Genomic DNA, 18488 nt, shown 5'->3' with positions numbered 1-18488 from the left:
AAGTTAATATTTTTATATTATGACATATATCTGCCCATCTTTTCTTTATTTTTGCCTGTATTGTTCCTCACAATGTTTGTATAATTTCAAACTGAACCTATGGACGCATTAAATAAGAAAATGATGTCTGGCTTTTAATTTAATCAGTAGATCCGGTTGGTTCTTCCACTAGAAATGTGTCGGTCGCGAACAAAATGGCTCTTAGAGCCGACTCTTTGAAGTGAACGATGCGATCCAACTCCTTATTGGGAGCTGTGTTTTTTTTTCTTTCTCTCACCCTCTCTCTCGCACTTTTTTTCCGCTTTGCTCCTCACGCGAGCGCTGAGCAGAGGGGGGAGGGGCGGTAGTTACACTTGCAGTAGCACAGGAACAGAGTGGAGGGAAAGAGAGAGAAAGAGAGCCAGGGACAACAATGTCATATTAGAAAGGTAGAGTAATCATCCACAACAATTTTTAGTTCAGAAAGTTTATTCATGCAGGCCTATATGACAGATCTTTCTTTTTGCATCTTCTTTTTGTTTTGTATATTTTAATTTATATTTAATTATGTTGTGGTTTTCAGTGTTTTGTGTTGTTTCACTTTAAATTTGTTTAAAAGGATAAGCTGAAAATTTTAATAGTTAAATTAAATTTAAATTTAATTTAATAGTTAAAAGTTGAAATATAAATAGTTGTATGTAAATATATATATATATATATATATATATATATATATATATATATATATATGATTTATTTACTACATTTTATGTGGAGTGAATAAATAAAAGTATATTTACGGTGGCCCATAGAGACAAAGCATGTACAAACTCCAAACACATACAAACTCCGAAGCATGTACAAACTGCAAAACACGTACAAACTCCAAAACACGTACAAACTCAGAAGCACGTACAAATTCCGAAGCATGTACAAACTCTGAAGAATGTTGGTTTTTGTATTATATGATTTGTTTATTACATTTTATGTGAAGTGAATAAATAAAAGTATATTTACGGTGGCCCCTAGAGACAAAGCATGTACAAACTCCAAAACACATACAAACTCCGAAGCATGTACAAACTGCAATCGGATGTTTTCATGTAAACATATATAAATAACCACTTTTTTTTTTTTTTTTTTTTACATTAGTATAGAGAAACCACGACTTACAAAATTAATTTGTTCCAGAGGGTCTTTCGAAAGTCAAAATTTTCGTAAGTCGAAGCACCTTTTTCCATCACCTTTTGAGTGAGGCGATGCTGGCTGAAGACGAAGTTCTTGGTGGAGGAAGAGGTGGCGGAGGTTGAAGAAAGCATGCGTATAAATGCATACATACGTACGTGCACATGTACATAACATTATGGAATTTAATTTAATTTTTAAAAAATTTTGCATTTTATCTACTTCGTTACGTAGGCATTTTGCCGTACCACGGGCAAAAATATTGCCGTTAAGTGCCTTCGTAACTTGAATTTTTCGTTAAATGGGGTCTTCATAAGTTGGGGTTCCACTGTAATTCCTTTTGTGCATAACTTTATATTGTTTTTGATAATAAATTAATTAAAGCAACAAAACAACCTGAAGAGTCGGTTGGGAGTCGAAAGATTCGACTCTTTTTTGTGAGACGAGCCGAAAGAGTCAGTTCTCTAAAAAGAGTCGGAATTCCCATCACTATCTCCCACTGCACTGACCGTTACTGTTCCTCGGCAACCATGACGTCACACCTAGCGCCAATCGAAGGGCTCGCAAGACCGACGCATCTATCGCGAGGTTATCACATTAGCTTGGTTAGTTAGCTAGCTGCGGAAACCCTGAACGTGTGTCCGTTGTTTATGATTTTATTTTATTCTTCTAAAGCGCTGAGAGGGCTGAGCAGTGCTTATTGATTATCGATTCCTAACGCGTGCAGGAAAGCATAATCGCCGGACCTTGTGTTTGCACGGTAAGCCATGAAAACGCTCGCTGTCTGCTAACTGGCCAGGGCTGTTGCTCAGGAGGAAATGGGTTTGTTTTGAAAGCCTCGGAGAATTTTCCCGTTATGTTTTAGCGAGATTTTCAATCGTGTTAAACCAATTTATGCATCAGAAATGTTGTGTTATTAATTTTACTTTTTAACCCGTTGCGTGTTTGATTTCTGTGCGTGTTCGTTTTGTAATATTGGTCTTATTTGCACGGTTGTCCCGTCGATCTTCGTGTAGGTACAAACTGTGACCAAGCTGTGTCAGTCTTGCTCACGTTTACAGTATTTATTTATTTGTTTGTGTGTTTGTTTTTTTAATACTTTTCAGGATCCAATGATGAGTTATGCCGAAAAGCCAGAGGACATCACAAAAGAAGAGTGGATGGACAAATTAAACAACGTTCACATACAGAGGGCGGATATGAATCGGCTCATTATGAATTACCTGGTGACGGGTGAGGCATAGATTGAAGATACAGCCTGTAAGTTGAATTCACAAATTGTAAAGTTTTGTTTACGTCTTTGTGTCTGTCTGTGTTTGATTTAAGAGGGCTTCAAAGAGGCAGCAGAGAAGTTCCGGATGGAGTCTGGTATCGAGCCGAGTGTGGACCTGGATTCTTTGGATGAAAGGATAAAGATTAGAGAGATGATCCTGAAGGGCCAGATTCAGGAAGCTATTGCACTCATTAACAGCCTACACCCGGAGCTGCTCGACACCAATCGATACCTGTATTTTCATCTGCAGGTGCGTTTCCGAAAAGCTGTGCAGGGCTCTAATTTTAACGTTGGAAATAGCAGTAAGACATCTGATGTAGGTCTGCTCTGCTTTGCAGTGCGCTTTCTCTAATGACCTATCCTGCCATTGCCTGTGATGAGATTATGTTCTTTTTCTCCTCCCACAGGAAAAGGAAGTTATTGTGATATTAGATAAAGTTTGACAAGACAAAGCCTGAACGTCAACACTCACTGCTTCGTTTCCCCTCTTGCAGCAGCAACATTTGATTGAGTTAATCAGGCTAAGAGAAACTGAGTCAGCGCTGGAGTTTGCTCAGACACAGCTGGCAGAGCAGGGGGAGGAGAGCCGAGAGTGTCTGACAGAGATGGAGCGAACGCTAGCCCTTTTGGCATTTGACAACCCAGAAGAGTCACCCTTTGGAGATCTGCTCAACATGATGCAGCGGCAAAAGGTGGGCAGGCTTTAGTCCGACTGTAATGCTGGACATCTATTTGACATTAATATTGCATGTATCCAGTATTGTAGACTCTTGTGGATCTGAAATTGGAATAAGAGATCCATCAGCCAGATGATGATCATTTTATTTATATTGCACATTTCATCACTTGAAACTCATTGTGCTTAACACATAAATTAAAGAAATTTAATAACTGTAGTTTTACAATCTCTTAAGGCAATGAAACCAGCAAAACAGAACAAAACCATATGAAAGAAAAGCAAAACGCATATAAACTGTTAGCCTGTGTGAATAGAAAGGTTTTGAATCTATTTCTAAATGTACACACAGATATAATTGATCTCAAGTCAGCAGGCAGCTTTTATTAAAAAAACAGGACTGCAGTAACTGAACGCACACTCAGTAGACTGAGATCTGATTCTGGGACCAGTTAAAAGATCTGAATCTGATGACCCCAGAGGTCTGACTGGGTTGGAGACACTGTCAGAGATGTACTGGGGGCCAAACCATTGAGAGCTTTGTGAACTAATAGAAGAATTTCAAAGGTGATTCTGTATTGTACTGGAAGCCAATGGAGGGTTTGCCCTGTAAGGATTCTGGCTGCTGCATTTTGGATAAGCTTAAGATGTCCTAGTGGTGATTTAGACAGGCCTGCAAATAGTGTTGCAATAATCTCACCTAGATGAATGCACGGTACATTTTCTCAGTGTTGGTTTGAGATGTGAAAATTCTAACCTTAGATATATTTTTAATGTGACAGAAGGCAATTCTGGTAACCTTAATGTTGTGGTTAGCAAAACTGAGATCACTGTCCAAAATTATACTGCGTTTCAGAGAAATGGATGAAAATATGAACAGTATTTTTGACACTAGACAAAATACTTTACAACTCCACAACTTTATTAGTGCAAAAAAACCCCCAACCCATCAGTGTATTTTCACTTAAACAAGCAGCTGTTTTTTAAGTGCATTAAAGCTATATAAAAATTTAACAGTGCAAATGCAAATTCCTTGCTGACAGTTTAACCAAAAGGCATTTCCAGTGGAAATTGGCCGACATGCCCTCATGTATAATATCCACAAAACTTAAAAAGAGGTTATACACACACAATACAGTAATATTATGTTGAAGCACAGTACGTATCACTCCGCGAGGCTCCTGCCTATGATAGTCGTAATGCTCCGACAATCCATCAAGCGGTGCGGCTTCGTAGCTTAGCAAAGTCGTACTAAAACATTTGACAGATTTTCGAGCGCCGTGTACCACATAAAATCATTTCTAGGTCAGTAAACACAACCAGAATTCATACATAAGGCACACGGGATTATAAGGAGCACTGTCGATCTTCAGAAAACTCAAAGGATTGATTTTAAGTGTGCCGTATTTTCCAAAAAACACGGTAATAACGATGGCCCGCTAGCATGCTCTATCAAAAATAGTGCTTTGTTGTGTATCTGACGGACGAAAGCCAAACCAGTTCCACACCACTGAAGTTGCAGCATTTTTACAAACCAATTCTGGTTCATCCGCTTTATTCAACGATCCGCTTTCGCCCTTGTCATTCTCCGTTGCCGCCATGCATTTTCCGCCATGTGCGTATAAAAACAAAGGCAGATAAACAAACCTCTGAAAATAAGCTGTAATGATCATAAACAGCAACATCTAGGACATTTGTGATAAATGTTGTTTATATTTTTACTCCTTTTTTTCTTTGTCTTAAATTGTTTTGCCACGTCTTGGCATACAGGGAACAAAAAAATTCTAAATGGCATATATAAAAAAAAATATTAACTTAAAAAATAGTCCTGACTTTCTTCAAAATATGGTTAGGGTTGCCAGGTATGCTGTCTCAGAGTGTTTTAATTACTGTTTCGTGGAGTCGTGTGAAGCTGAATATAAACATTAAGAGCACAGTGAATGCCAGCAATAAAAATTTGTTTATTTCAATTTGACTATCGCACACATCTCGGTACACAGGTGTGGAGTGAGGTGAACCAGGCCGTGCTGGACTATGAAAACAGGGAGTCGACACCCAAACTGGCCAAACTGCTGAAGTTGCTGCTGTGGGCTCAAAATGAGCTGGACCAGAAGAAGGTGAAATACCCCAAAATGACTGACCTAAGCACAGGCACCATCGAGGACCCCAAGTGAACACAACAGACAAGAACCGCCACCTTCCACTTCCCCTTAATTTATGATCAGTCAGTGACTGTGTGACAACCAGGTAACATATATGTAAAAACAAATGCTACAGTGTTTCTTTTTTTTCATGTTTCATTCATGAGAGGTAAGACTTAACTCATTGTGCAAACTGTAAATTGCTGTATTTGCAAAGTGGCAGAAATTATTTAGTTTCAGTACAGAACCTGGATTTTTAGGTAGTTCTCAGAGACAACAAAATTGAAATTGCTGTTTTATATTTCGTCTTTTTAAGCTGCGTTGGTAGTATTATTTATCGTGAACATTTTCCCCACCAGACTTTACTTTGCCAGGAAAAGTTGATGGTGTGAATGAGCACTGTTGGTACTGTGCATAGAACGGGGGGAGGGAGGGGGGGGATTGAGACTCCTGAGACTGGTGAAATGAGAAAATGTGACTATTTTTCAAATAAATGGAAAGCTACACTTTATCTAATTTTAACAATGTAATATTTATGATTTTATTTACTCTCGTTTTTGTTTGCCTCTTTTTTTTTTGTCAGCTTTAAAATCAGCCACATGCTTTTTACGCCGTGAAATTTGATTGTACCTTGTGTCTATGGGATGCCTTGTAAATTCATTATTTAAGTGTTTGAGAAGGTGAAGAGAGTCCAAATGGAGTTGGTTTCTTACTGAGCTGAGGCCTTTTCTGATATCTACAGTGTGCACTGCCTCCAACATGCTCCAAATGGTTTTTCCTGCTGCACAGGTTTAAAGTTCTGGTTAAGTTCAGCCAGTCCTGCATGACGATCATGCAGGATTGAGAGAAAGGGCTCCTGTATCTGGATGATGGAGCTGTCAGTTATGGCTACTGTCTAGTTCAACCCCCTCGAGTATGAAATTAATTCAGAGCAGGAGGAGTTTCCTTTAGTCAGTGGCTTTGTGTTAGTAACTTAAAATGACCCAAAACTGATACTTTTGGTCCCTAAACAGGTATTTTGAAGAGTGCTATCATTTTTCCACTTTTCAAAGCCATTGGTACTTTCACTTTACCTGCATGTAAGTGTCCCTTTTTTTTCCAAATGGGGGAAAAGTACTTGTGCTTGTTTATTTTTGTTTGGTTTGTTTATTTTTATAAAAAGAAACAAACTTGCTGCTAGTTGTCCATCCTTAATTTCTTTTAAGGTTGTGTTGTCTTTATAGAAACTGGCTTTGACCCAGAAAGCTCACATCCCTTTTATTATTCCACATTTCTAAGATCAGATTTGCAATTATTAAAATAAACTTTTGTGAACCATAAACTGGTTGTTTTGTTTTGCTTTGTTTTGTTTGAGTTTAGAGTGTACATGTATGTAAATTATAAAAAAGAGACAATAAGTAAAGTTAATTTAATCAGATAAAAGTTCATTGAAGATTTTAAATAAATTCATATTGAAATTCATCTGCCCTTTATAGGGGAAACATGCAAATGTTGTATCCACTAAAACCACCAGAGACCTCTGCTGTCTGCAACTGCAAATCACAACCAGGTGCATTTGAGTTTTCTTCAAACAAGTTTGACCTGTTAGACTCGACTGCCTGAGGCTATGAGGTTCAGCTAAATGACGCTTCTTTAGTGCGGAAAGGCTGCTGAGATAACCGATACGGCAGCGTTCTCTGAATGGCTGACAAACACACATCAGGAGCCGACAAGAAGGACTCTAATGGTTCTTTATTGGATCCTAAGATTTGTGGGCCTGATGAATGTAACGAAGAGGAGTCGGGAGACCGAAACCTATGGCCAAGGTGAGACGGCAAAAGATTTGACTAAGAAAACAGAGCTTAGATTGTAGCCTGTCAGGGTATTACTGAGAGCTCACTTGAAACATGTACTCATTTGATACACTAAATGGCTGTCTTAACTCACAATGCCTTTTTTTGTTGGTTTTTATAAGAACAATGGCAACTGGATACTAAGTGACAAAAGAAATTACATGTGTACTGTAACTATTCACTAGAAATGTAAAGACCGATATGATACACAGTAGTAGTGAAAACAAAGGTACTGGTAGTTCTTTATCTTTTTTTAGGTATGTTGTTTAGTTTGGTGTGTTTTTCCATGTTCATCTGGCTTTGTCCAGGTTCAAATGTCTCAGCAACTCCCAGATGAACTGAGATTACATTTTGCTAAAGATATCAGTTTAATTTCATCACGACAAGTGAAATTCTTCACTTAGAAGTGGAGTTTCTCAGCATCTACCAACTAGATGTAGCACCAACAAATTGACATCAGTGTTTTTAAATATATTATTTAAACTTCTTGATTATTGCACAGACTGCTGTGAAGCCCTGTATAAGGATTTATGCTGCACCTGAGATGTAATGACTTTTGTCTTTGCTTTACTTGCAAAAATATAGAGATGTCCATGAGCCTCTGGAGTGTTTTGTGTTTAGTACTAATTAACAAATATTAGCACGTTAAAGCACTAAACCAACATTATCACACCAGCACGTCAAACACCATCTCTGTGAGGATATTTACTTGCCAGTATGAGCATTTGCATTTGTCCAAGTGCAGGTGCACACAGCTCATAAAGTGACTATAGACTCTTTGTTTAGTGCTGCTGACATCACTAGACTGATTTTCACTCACGCTCACCCAGTTCGTTGGAAACAGTTTACTGCAAAATCTGACTATATAAGCAAGAGCTGTTTGCCTTACAGATCCCTGGCTCGAAAATGGATTGTGATGCTGTTTATGGGCACCTGCTTCCTCTATTGTGCGCGGATGGCCATGCCTGTCTGCGCCGTCTCAATGGCTGCTACGTTTCATTGGAGTAAAATTGATTCTGGGGTGGTTTTGGGTGGATTCTTCTGGGGTTACTGTCTCACACAGATCCTGGGAGGACACGCGAGTGACAGGTAAGGATGTGATGCATTGAAGCACACATGACTTCGCTTAATGAGCAAATAACCTTCCAGTTCTGTTTACTGTGAAATTAGGTTTTGAGTTTCAGGATGTTGCTCTGTGAATTGTTGTTTATTAGAGTGGGAGGAGAGCGCGTCCTGTTCTTCTCTGCATTATCATGGGCTCTGATCACAGCTGGCACTCCTCTGCTGGCCCATCTTGGCTCTCACACCCTGGCTCTCATGACTGTGGCCAGGTTTCTCATGGGAATATTCCAAGGTTAGTATTGTACCAGTGATTATGTTCTAGTAAGAATGTACAATTCGTTCATACAGATCAAAATCCCAAAGCACTTCACATTAAAACACAAAAAATATACACAACGGTGCAAAGCAATACAATATAAAACAACACATTTATTAAAAACTGGTCTGTGCAAAAATGTCAATTCCAAAAACTGGCAGAGAATTGCAGGTAATAAACCCTTGATGGGGGCCAAAGTGTGAAAAAAGGTGTGGATCATTACTGTCACCGGATGAAACCTCTGTGAGACATTGTCCCACCCCACCATCCTGTGAGCTGTTGAGGTCACCAAGGTTCGAGTGGAAGAAACAATCTCAAGCATGGATTGTGGGTGGCCAAAATATCGTTGCCCCTGGTGATGATAATGACCCATGCCTTTTTCTCATGCACTGGCTCGTGTAAATCACATGATCAATAGTGGGTTAATGACCCAACCCTCAGGACCACCTCCAAAGGGGTCGGCCCCTACCAGGGATTTATTAAAGAAGCCTCTTTGATGACAGAAGAAGTCCAGTTTGTCTTTTTCACATAGGCAACTGAAATAAACTAAACTAAAAAAGTGCAAATTTGCATGTGTACAGAGAAAAAATCGAGCCAGGGTTAAGAGTTTTACGCTGGTTTGCAGACAGTTAGGCTGAAAAGTCAGTGTCGTGATCTGTCTCCCCTTCTGTGGTGCACTGAAGAGTTGGACAGCCCAGCAGACAAAAGACTTCCTCAATCTCAAAGTAGTACAAGACAGCCACAGGAGTCTCTTACTGAGCAAGCTCATGACCGACAGCTGTCTATTTAGTTATTTTTTTTCAACCACTGATGCAAGGGCTTAAGCTGCATGCCACAACTGCAGAGCCCATTGTCCTAACCAGTCTTTCCTAGTCCCTCTTAATGCTTTCCAGCAAATCACTGCATTGAAGAGAACACTCACTGTAAGTGACTACTTAAACATCAGCAGGAGATTACTGCAGTCCAAGCTTGTTGTCCATCTTCAGTCTCATGCTGAAAAACACTCTGATGCCCGTTCAGTAAATACAAAGCAGTGAGAGAGACTGGAAACAGTCAGTTGGTGGATGGTGGATCTGATAACCCATAGTTGGTGATATTATCATAACTTTGTAATCAATGGTACTCCTGGGCCATCATGGGAAATGACCAATCATGTTCCTGTGATGTCAAAAGTTTCCAACAAAAAAGAAGAAAAGAATTCAGAAATTGGCACACTGCTACAGCTCACCTGGTTGAGCAAGCTACCTATGAGTCAAAAGTTAGATATGCATTGTCGATGTTTTTACCATCTTGGTGCTATGAACCCAAACTTGGTGAGCGAGCTGTGGCTCTAACAATGAAAGAGAAGACGTCGCATGTTAGAGTTCAGTGAACATGCTCTGCAGAATCTTTTTTGACCATAATTAGCAAAACAGACCCAATCTTTTATCCTGTTTCGCCTAAATCCAGTGATCAAACCCATTAAGCAATCAAGAAAGTGTTTACAGAGGTCACAGCTTAATTCCACATTTATACTTTTAGTTTCCTCTGACACACAGAACTCAGTCCCATGGGTTAAAGCTCTTTGTGGTGGACAAAAGAATAAAACAATCTTATCTTTAAGTATTATATTATAAAATGAGCCACACTTTAGTCTTGTTTTTCCAAGCTGCAACTATGAAATCACAGCTCTCTGATTGGTCTGTTGAGATGAGCAGCATAAATATTATGTTGTGGGAACAACACCAGTGTGATGAAAACAACTCCAAGTAGCGAAAAGCTGCAGCAATTAAGTTGTTTTATCCAGTTTGTTAGCTGCTCAAAACCAAAGTATAAAAATGGGAATTTGTGGTTTGTTTGTTCTCTTGACTGAGAGCAGTTGCTAGGCAACAAGCATAAATGTTAGGAAGCGAGTGTTCCCAGTCAGAAGTGCGAGCAGGCAGATTTTCAAACAGAATTTTTGACTTGTTGCTGGTTTCACTTTCAAAAAGTACAAAACATATCCAGCTGAATGTTGTGCCATTTTAATGGCATTAACCTTCAAGTGTAGCCATGCCAACATACTGGTTTTGTCAGGCAGATTAAAATCACACAAGTTCAACATGTTCAACATGTTTTTTTTCTTTTGCTTGCTTTGTTTTGTTTTTAGTAATTGCTTAGCTATGACCCGTTACAATGACAGATGCATGTTGAGCTTGCTCTAGTTTAAGGAAGCTGGTTCCTGGTACAGATTTCATGCTACCACTCGGGAATGTGATTCATAATGTTTAGCATAAGTTTTCAAAAGTAAGCGCAACCATATCTGACCACAAGCTGAACTAGTCCTTCAAATAAAACCTTCAGTTCTCCAGGTTTATTAAACACATTGTAGATGGGGTAGCTCAGGCTCACAAGGTTCCTCCCCCGAGTTCTGCAGGGTTCTGCAGGTGCCTTTCTTGGCTGGCATACATGTATAATAGATCTGAAACGACAGCAGTCCTTTTTCTGACTGTAAATGTAGCGAACAACTGCGGGTGCAACTTCACCAGCTTCCAGTCCAAGAGGAAGAGAACAAAGTCTGGAGAGGTTAATACTCCCACACTTACACTACTTTATTGTTTGACTGACATGTTTTGGCTTGTGGCCCTCACCAGGGACCTTGATAAAGGCTATAACACCAGAGTTTTTCTTCATTTCCTGTATGTTGATATGTGCCACATGCTAATCCTGGATATAAAGGATCCTGACCACCCTATGCCAAACACCAGAATTCACCTCAGAGGGGAAACGCCCAGTGTTAGTCAGGTGTTTTTAATGTTGTAGCTGATTGGTGAATACTCTGTGAATTTAAAGTGTCTTGTAATTTCTTACAGGTGTTTTTTTCCCATCTTTGGCCAGCCTGTGCTCACAACGTGTTGTGGAAGGGGAGAGAGGGTTTTTAATGAGCACATTGCAAAGCGGTACACATCTTGGGTATGTTTTACACACATAACAGCTGACATATGAATATACATTTATCTCTGATGACATGCTTTTGTCTTGATCTCTGTTTCTCTTTCAGAACATTGTTAGCTGGTGGGTTGGGGACCCTGATGCTCGACCGCTATGGCTGGGAAAGCATGTTCTACAGTATCGGTTTCCTGTCCGGACTCTGGGCTCTCATTGTTTGGCAGTGTTTACTAAAAGGTACAGCAGTGAATCATGTGTTCTTAAATAACAAAGAGGCTTAATATACTGTTTTTCTTTGACAGATAGTTCAAATTTTTTCATTTAGTTATTTATAATTTTCAATCACTTTTTAAAGAAAACAAAAGCAGTTTAGGTGTCACAGTTCCAGCCCAGATTTTATGTTGTAAACAGCACTTGCCTCTGAAAGCTGCCCATCATCCACACGGAACGGTTTGCTCCGGTTTCTTGGATGTACTTCAGGAAGTGTCTGAATCTCACCCTAGGTCTGTTAGCAAGTCTGTTCACTGAAAAACATTCCAATGAGTGATTACAAGTGGAAAATTAGAAAATAGAATCAAAGCTCATATTAAAAACAGAAGATTAGGAGTAGATTCAAAAACATCATGATAGGAATCAGTTGCCCAAATGCTAAAGTGGTGCATGGAGAAGCTGTTTGTGGCAGCTGCTCATTTCCTGAGTTCACTGACATAAAAGTTTATGTATAAATTCATGTCTAATGACTTTAAGTGTAATGACTTTGTGACTTTTAATCTGGCGTCTCTATGATAGGGATCCTTTTTTTTTTTGGATTGACATATATTTGTCTCCTGGTGATCCCTAGGAGATTTTTTTTTAAATCTAGAAGTTCCACAAACTGTCTGATTTGATATGTTTGATTTGATGGGCCTTTTATGTTTATATGCACTTATACAGGTAAATGATACATCCCTGCAAGTTCCTTTAAAAATGTAACCTTGTTTTTCAAGAGCTCGAGCTACTTTTCTTCAGTTCTTGTGTTTAAAAATACTTTAAAATCTTCCAAAATTACTGAAAGCTACAAACAGAATTTGAAGAAACGCCTGCTATGTCTTTGTCCCAAACATTTAAATATTGTGTTGAAGAGAAATATCAGGTGGAGTTGCACGTGAGGCCCCTCTGTGTTGGGTTTGCATGGACTCGCTGTGCCTGTGCTTCCACTAACAGTCGACATCAATGTTAGGTTAACAGCTGAATCTAATTTGGCTGTAGCTGTGAAAGAAACCATGAATAGTTTTACATCCCTCTGTGACAGTCCTGTAATAGACACACTACCTGCATTCATTCTTCTATGTAAAAAAGGTGTTTATTATGGTGCGGAAGGTGATTGGCTGTAAGATTCCAGCCATTTCCTCAATAATGCTGCTTCTTTTTGTCATAAAAATTTGCCTGATGAAGGTCTAGTAGTGAAACACTGAAAATAAATATCTCTGCAAGTTAGCCAGTTTATGGAAATCAGTCTTCAGCACTTGTTATGAAACCCAGGTGCTGAAGACCGATGTGTTTTAAAGTGTTTTTGCTAGTTTTATTTACTGATATATTTATATCTCTATCGATCTCAAATGTAATGGAAGATGGTAGTTTAAGCTCATGCTCAGTGTATGTTTTAGGCGAACTTACCCCAAAGGTGATGGAAACAAAGAAGAACTCAGAGTGGAGTCTGTCAAGAATACCCTGGCTGAGCCTTTTTAAGAAGCCGCCTGTCTGGTACAGCTTATAAAGTCTTTTATTTTTTCATCATTACCACCTCATATTTGTGTGAGTCTCTCAGCTTCACCGCATCTCTCTCCTCTGCTCTCTCTCTGGTCGCTATCTTCTTCTCTCTCTAAGGGCCATGGTGTTTGCTCACATGTGTATGTGCAGCACATCCTACACACTGTTATCATGGCTGCCAACATACTTCAAAGAATCCTTTCCTCATGCCACGGTATTTCCACCATTACTGCTACTTAGCTAATAAGCATGGTGCACTGTTTCCTGGACCTACATGACAACCCTCTGAAGCTGTCTGTTCCTGCAGGGATGGGTCTATAATGTTGTTCCATGGCTAACTGCAATCCCATCAGCACTTGTTGGAGGATACGTTTCAGATTTCCTCATTAACCGAGGTATCAAAAAAAGGTCGCCCTTCTACTGTGATGTGTGTTATGTTGCTGTTAGAATATGTCTTATTAAAGATGTTTGAAATGTTCTGGTTTGTTATCTGTAGGATATGGTGTAGCATCTGTGAGAAAGATAATGCAGGTAAGTGTGAGAGCGTAGCTGTTGTTTGAACTGATAAAAGCGTGTGTGCGGTGAGAGATTTGTCCTGACTAGTTACTGAAGTGTTCTTTGGGAATTTATGCAGTCTGTTTTAAACATGTATTTACAAGCCTGGCAGCTTTCATAGAACTGTTTATATGCCAGTGCTCTAGATTACTGCTGCATTATCTGCTCTGTAAGTGTAAACTTGTGTAAAAACTACAAAAAAAATTGAAACGCTTGTTCTTTATGTGCACAGTTTTATTATTCTAACCATCTTGAAGTACAGCTATGAACATGTGCATTGCATTAAGTATTGACATAATCAAACCATTAGAAATTTGCTCACCCGGCTGTCACTTTTGTTCATCTTTAGCCTGCGGACTGTGCCTTTAAATACTCACCTGTATGTCTCTCTGTCTGATCCTCAGTTTTTTGCCATGGGAGTATCAAGTATGTTTATTCTACCTCTCTCTGGAGTTGTCACATTTCCTGCAGCTGTGATTTACATTTGTGCTGCTGTGGGTCTCACCACCTTCACCAGCGGGTAAAAATGTCAGATTTATACTAAATACTCAGACCAGCTACTAATAGGTTTCTCAGGCACTTTTTACATTTGATGACCTCTTTCTCACATCAGATCCTGGCTTTCTCACCATCCTCATTCTCCTTGACCTCAGTGCTGCTTTTGACGCTAGATGAGAATAGGTTATAATATGGTCAGTAGACTTAGTGTGGAAAATGACTCCTGTTAATCCAAACCATCAACCAGGACTTATGTGCTGTGTTGAGAAAGAAAAGGGTGTGTTCTAGAAAGATTAGATAGTGGTCTCTTGGTTCATGCCCTGGTCACCGCACGCTTGGATTATTGTAACTTCTTATATGAATCTACCAGAGTATCAGAAGTAAACAAGTCATTATTACTGCAGTGGCTTCTTGCTAAAGAGTAGAGAGAACCAAAACATTTGTTAGAAAGGGTAAAAAATATTCAGAGAAAGTCGTTTATTTTCAGTGCTAAAATTGGTTAAAAGATGAGTCATGACAACACTGTGTACTATAGCTAGCCAAAGTTGAGCTGATGGTCTCTAGAGACTGCTGTGGCCACACAGAAAATTGCATTATTGTGCAATATGGTGTTGGTTTCTTTAACTGGGGTCCCCAGAAAACAATTAATTTAACATCACAAACAACAACTGGGACATACCCACCCTGAATGATAGGCAGTTGTGTTCAGTATATGGCCTGGGGACTCAATGACACATAGTGAGACATATTGTTGCAATAGCGCTAATTTTTAAGACTGTTTACCATCTATTTTTGTTAATGAAAGAACTAACAATTTTTTTTAGAACTTATTCATACTTCTTTATGTTAAAAGAAAGCTAGGTTATGCAGTTTTTTTAATTGGCCCAACGGACTTGTGATCAAATTTGGTGATTATCTGATGGTACATTAACTAAAGTGAGTCTTACACTCCTGATTTATAGAGCAGCGTGCAAATCTTTAGCCAAGGGGTTCTAATGGCTAGGAATGTTAGTTTCACTCAGTAGGTTTTTAAGGAGGAGATCCTCTCAGTCTCACAGTAACCTGCTGATCTCAGTGGTTGACTATAGCTGGAGATATACAGTTAACATTATCTGCTTAGGCCTCTTGGGAGTTGCTAAACCTGTGATACTTACAAATACAGATGTGTATTTATGGTGTGTAGTTATAGAGTAATGCTGGTGATATTAGATTGACAGCAACAAAATCTATGTCCGTATTTCAATGCTTTCTTCATACTCAACAAAGTTAACACAGCATATTTAATTGCCCTCAGGAGAAACACCTTTTAATACACATCCCAAAGCCCATTACCAGCTTTAGACACTGAATCTTACGTGGGCCATGCTGTATATGCAGAGTGTCAGTAAAGAAAAAAAAAAAAAGATTTGTGGCTCTGTGAGTCAGCTGGGTTGTAGGTCTTCGGCAAATGGTCCTGAAAATTCAAAATGTATTTCTGTTTTCAGTAGCAAGGCACATTTGGTGCAACAGCATGACAGTGACTCAAAATAAACTACAGTGCCCACATTTATTACCATGTGACTCAGAACAACACTGCAGCTCGCTGGTGTCTGATTTAAAAATATTGGTGCTTGACAGCAAAGCTTTGTGACACACAAAAACCAGATAATGTACCAGGTTGTATTTGTTAGTTTTTATTGTTTAGTCTCATGTTGGTTTTAGTGCTTAGAATGAATTTGTAAAATTCACTGTAAAAGTTATGTCAAGAGAAGTCAATGAAAAGCCATAGAGTTAACCTATCAAAACACAGTATTTCATTGAAATAACGCAAAAGACTCAAGTAAACCCCCCACAAATCTAATTTGTTCAGTAAGTTCAACTATAGATGATTCCTTAAAAACAATACTTGTGAGATTAGTTTTTATTTTTTAACATTAGTTCCCTGTAAGCAACAGATGTGGTAAATCCTATCATACTGGATAAGAAGCAAAAACCAAAAAATCACAATAGTTTGTTTTTAAACAGTAGCTGATGTGTTTGCTCCTGATGTAAATCTTTGTTAAAATTCCTTCAAATTCTTCTGCTTCTTATTTTTCTGTTTTAGTGGTGTTTCTGTGAATGTACAGGATCTGACACCATCGTGTGCAGGCGCCCTGTTTGGTGAGTTTCTGTGGTTTTTAGGTTCTTCAAGCTGGCCCAGTGTCTGGCTTTTTCAATGTCTAATAAAATTTTCTTTCCTGCTTCAGGTTTTATGAATATGATGGGCTCTTTTGTGGGTATGTAGCCAAAGTCTGACCTTTAGAAGTGTACATTGCTGAGCACAGGGGCTGATGTCTGATGTCTGATGTCTTTCTGTTTTGCACAGGGGTGGTACTGGTGTCTTTATCAGGATACCTGATTGAAGTCACACAGTCGTGGTCCGTGGTCTTTGCCCTCATCACTTTAGTAAATGCCACAGGTCTCGGTGTCTTCCTCATCTTTGGAGGTGCTCGCCGTGTGGACCTAGTGGAGTATTCCAGGATTATTGAGATATGACCCAGACCAATTTATGATCGTTATGTTTTTCAGAACATGTTAGTCTTTATTTATTTATTTATTGATGAATCAGGTAATACACAATACATTGCACAAAAATGTTTATCTGTATGTATGTTTGGCCATGTTTAAAGTTCTACTTTTGGATAGTTGCAGTGCAGCCTTTGAATGGCTGCACTGCAATCGTGCAATTCCCCCCCCCCCCCCCAAATTTTGTGTGCATATGAGTCGAAAACTTTACGTCTATTTGAGAAAATAATTTTAGCCACTCTTACCAAATAATATATTATATTATTATTAAGCAGCAGATTTTGTGTATTAGAAACTAGAGCATCGAGAGGGTATAGAGGTCATAATTTGTCACAATAACCTGTCAGGTTATTTAAACTTTTCTGAGAGGCAGCTGGACTCCTGGGCTGCTTTCAGGCTTTAATAGAAAATGTACTATGTGATGGGAGACTTCGGCCAATCACAGATCTTTTCAGAACAGGTAACAAAAAAGTGTATACAAAAACAGGTAGAGTATGCATCAGGTGAAGGACTTTTACCTGGAAGATCAGGGTTCAGGATCAGGGTCTTGTCTGGTGGGAGGAGCTTATAGGAGGAGTTTCAGGTTATCTGTAATTCCTTTGTTTTGTTTTGTTTAAATGTTGCATACTTTAGTTTTAACCAGCACTGAAAAACTTAAACTTTAGCAGGATTAATAAAACAACTCTTTTATATGTATGCATAACAACATTATAAACATCTTTATTCAGGTGTTTTCAATGGTGCTGTAAAGTTTGGGTCATAAAAGTGTTTTAAATGTTTATACTTGATCTGTGCAAGACCGTGACATCTACAAAAAGGTGTTTTGTTTTGTGGGTGTTTTTCCTTTAGTTTCTATTTAAAATTTGGTTTTATTTAAAACATAATAGTGGCTTTTTACTTTCACCATTGGTTTACAATATTAGGAATGTGTATTCAGCTGATTTTAATAATATGTCATTTGGTTTGTAAAAATGTTGCAGTAATTTTTTGAAAGAATAGGCTTGTATATGAGATATGAACTTTTAATCTTGTAAAAAAAGTAACAGAAAAAATATTTTTTTAATGTGTGAGGCTTAAATTGGGAAAAGTGCACTACAAAAGTCCACTTCTATCTTGAAGAAAAAATATATATATATTTTTTTGTTTCATAAATAAAAATATAAATTTAATAAGTAAAGGAGCATACATGTCTTTTTATTTTATTCTTCCTGTTTAAAAGGAGTCTTTCCTTCTCACTGTTCCCAAGTGCTCATAGGGCGTCCTCTGATTGATGGTGCCTCTCTCAAATATCGTAAGGGCCACAACACATTAAGGCAGCAGTTGTATTGGTCCTCCCGCTTTAATCAGTCTTCTGATTGGCTGTCCCACACAAACATGAGTTCAAAACAGCAAGTGTGTGGAACATGTTTTCACATCTTGTGTCTGAGATAATTGCTCTCTGTGACATCATAGAGAGCCAGTAGAACAAAACCTGTCTGAAACAGAATGTTTTTGGTTCAGAAAGTTACCTTAACATTCAATAGCAAAGTAAATTTACCTTTTATACTTAAATTTGAGCGGGCACTCTGGACTTCTGAAGGTCAGGAATTAATAAAGCATAACATTCAAGAACTAAAGTTATTTTTAACTGTTCATGAATGCAAGTAAATAACTGTAATTTGGCATCTTGATCATAACAACGATGCACTTTATCATTTTCAGCTATAAATCAGCACTGTAAATCTGAAAATCCACGGATAACCACAATAAATATAACAATATAATATCATAT

General features: G+C 38.5%; 2 protein-coding genes across 2 annotated transcripts; both read left to right on the top strand.

Moving 5' to 3' along the window:
- Window positions 1-1707: 1707 nt before the first annotated feature.
- Window positions 1708-6567, top strand: LOC102785983 (glucose-induced degradation protein 8-B homolog). The gene is made up of 5 exons (XM_006794115.2): window positions 1708-1924; window positions 2271-2397; window positions 2491-2687; window positions 2932-3129; window positions 5114-6567. The coding sequence occupies exons 2-5, from the start codon at window positions 2277-2279 to the stop codon at window positions 5285-5287; spliced, it is 690 nt and encodes a 229-aa protein (XP_006794178.1). The 5' UTR covers window positions 1708-1924; window positions 2271-2276; the 3' UTR covers window positions 5288-6567.
- A 308-nt stretch (window positions 6568-6875) lies between these two features.
- Window positions 6876-16948, top strand: LOC102787078 (voltage-gated purine nucleotide uniporter SLC17A9-like). Its single transcript, XM_087833739.1, has 13 exons — window positions 6876-7059; window positions 7978-8175; window positions 8301-8440; window positions 11296-11395; window positions 11484-11608; window positions 13018-13114; window positions 13238-13334; window positions 13428-13515; window positions 13617-13651; window positions 14080-14195; window positions 16257-16312; window positions 16399-16428; window positions 16518-16948. The coding sequence occupies exons 1-13, from the start codon at window positions 6935-6937 to the stop codon at window positions 16685-16687; spliced, it is 1377 nt and encodes a 458-aa protein (XP_087689865.1). The 5' UTR covers window positions 6876-6934; the 3' UTR covers window positions 16688-16948.
- Window positions 16949-18488: the final 1540 nt, after the last annotated feature.

The sequence above is a fragment of the Neolamprologus brichardi genome, chromosome 20 (genome assembly GCF_056152115.1).
Source record: "Neolamprologus brichardi isolate AB-2024 chromosome 20, ASM5615211v1, whole genome shotgun sequence".
In the NCBI taxonomy this organism is placed as follows: domain Eukaryota; kingdom Metazoa; phylum Chordata; class Actinopteri; order Cichliformes; family Cichlidae; genus Neolamprologus; species Neolamprologus brichardi.
Note: the sequence above shows the minus strand (reverse complement) of the source record. Positions and strands in the feature narration are given on the sequence as shown.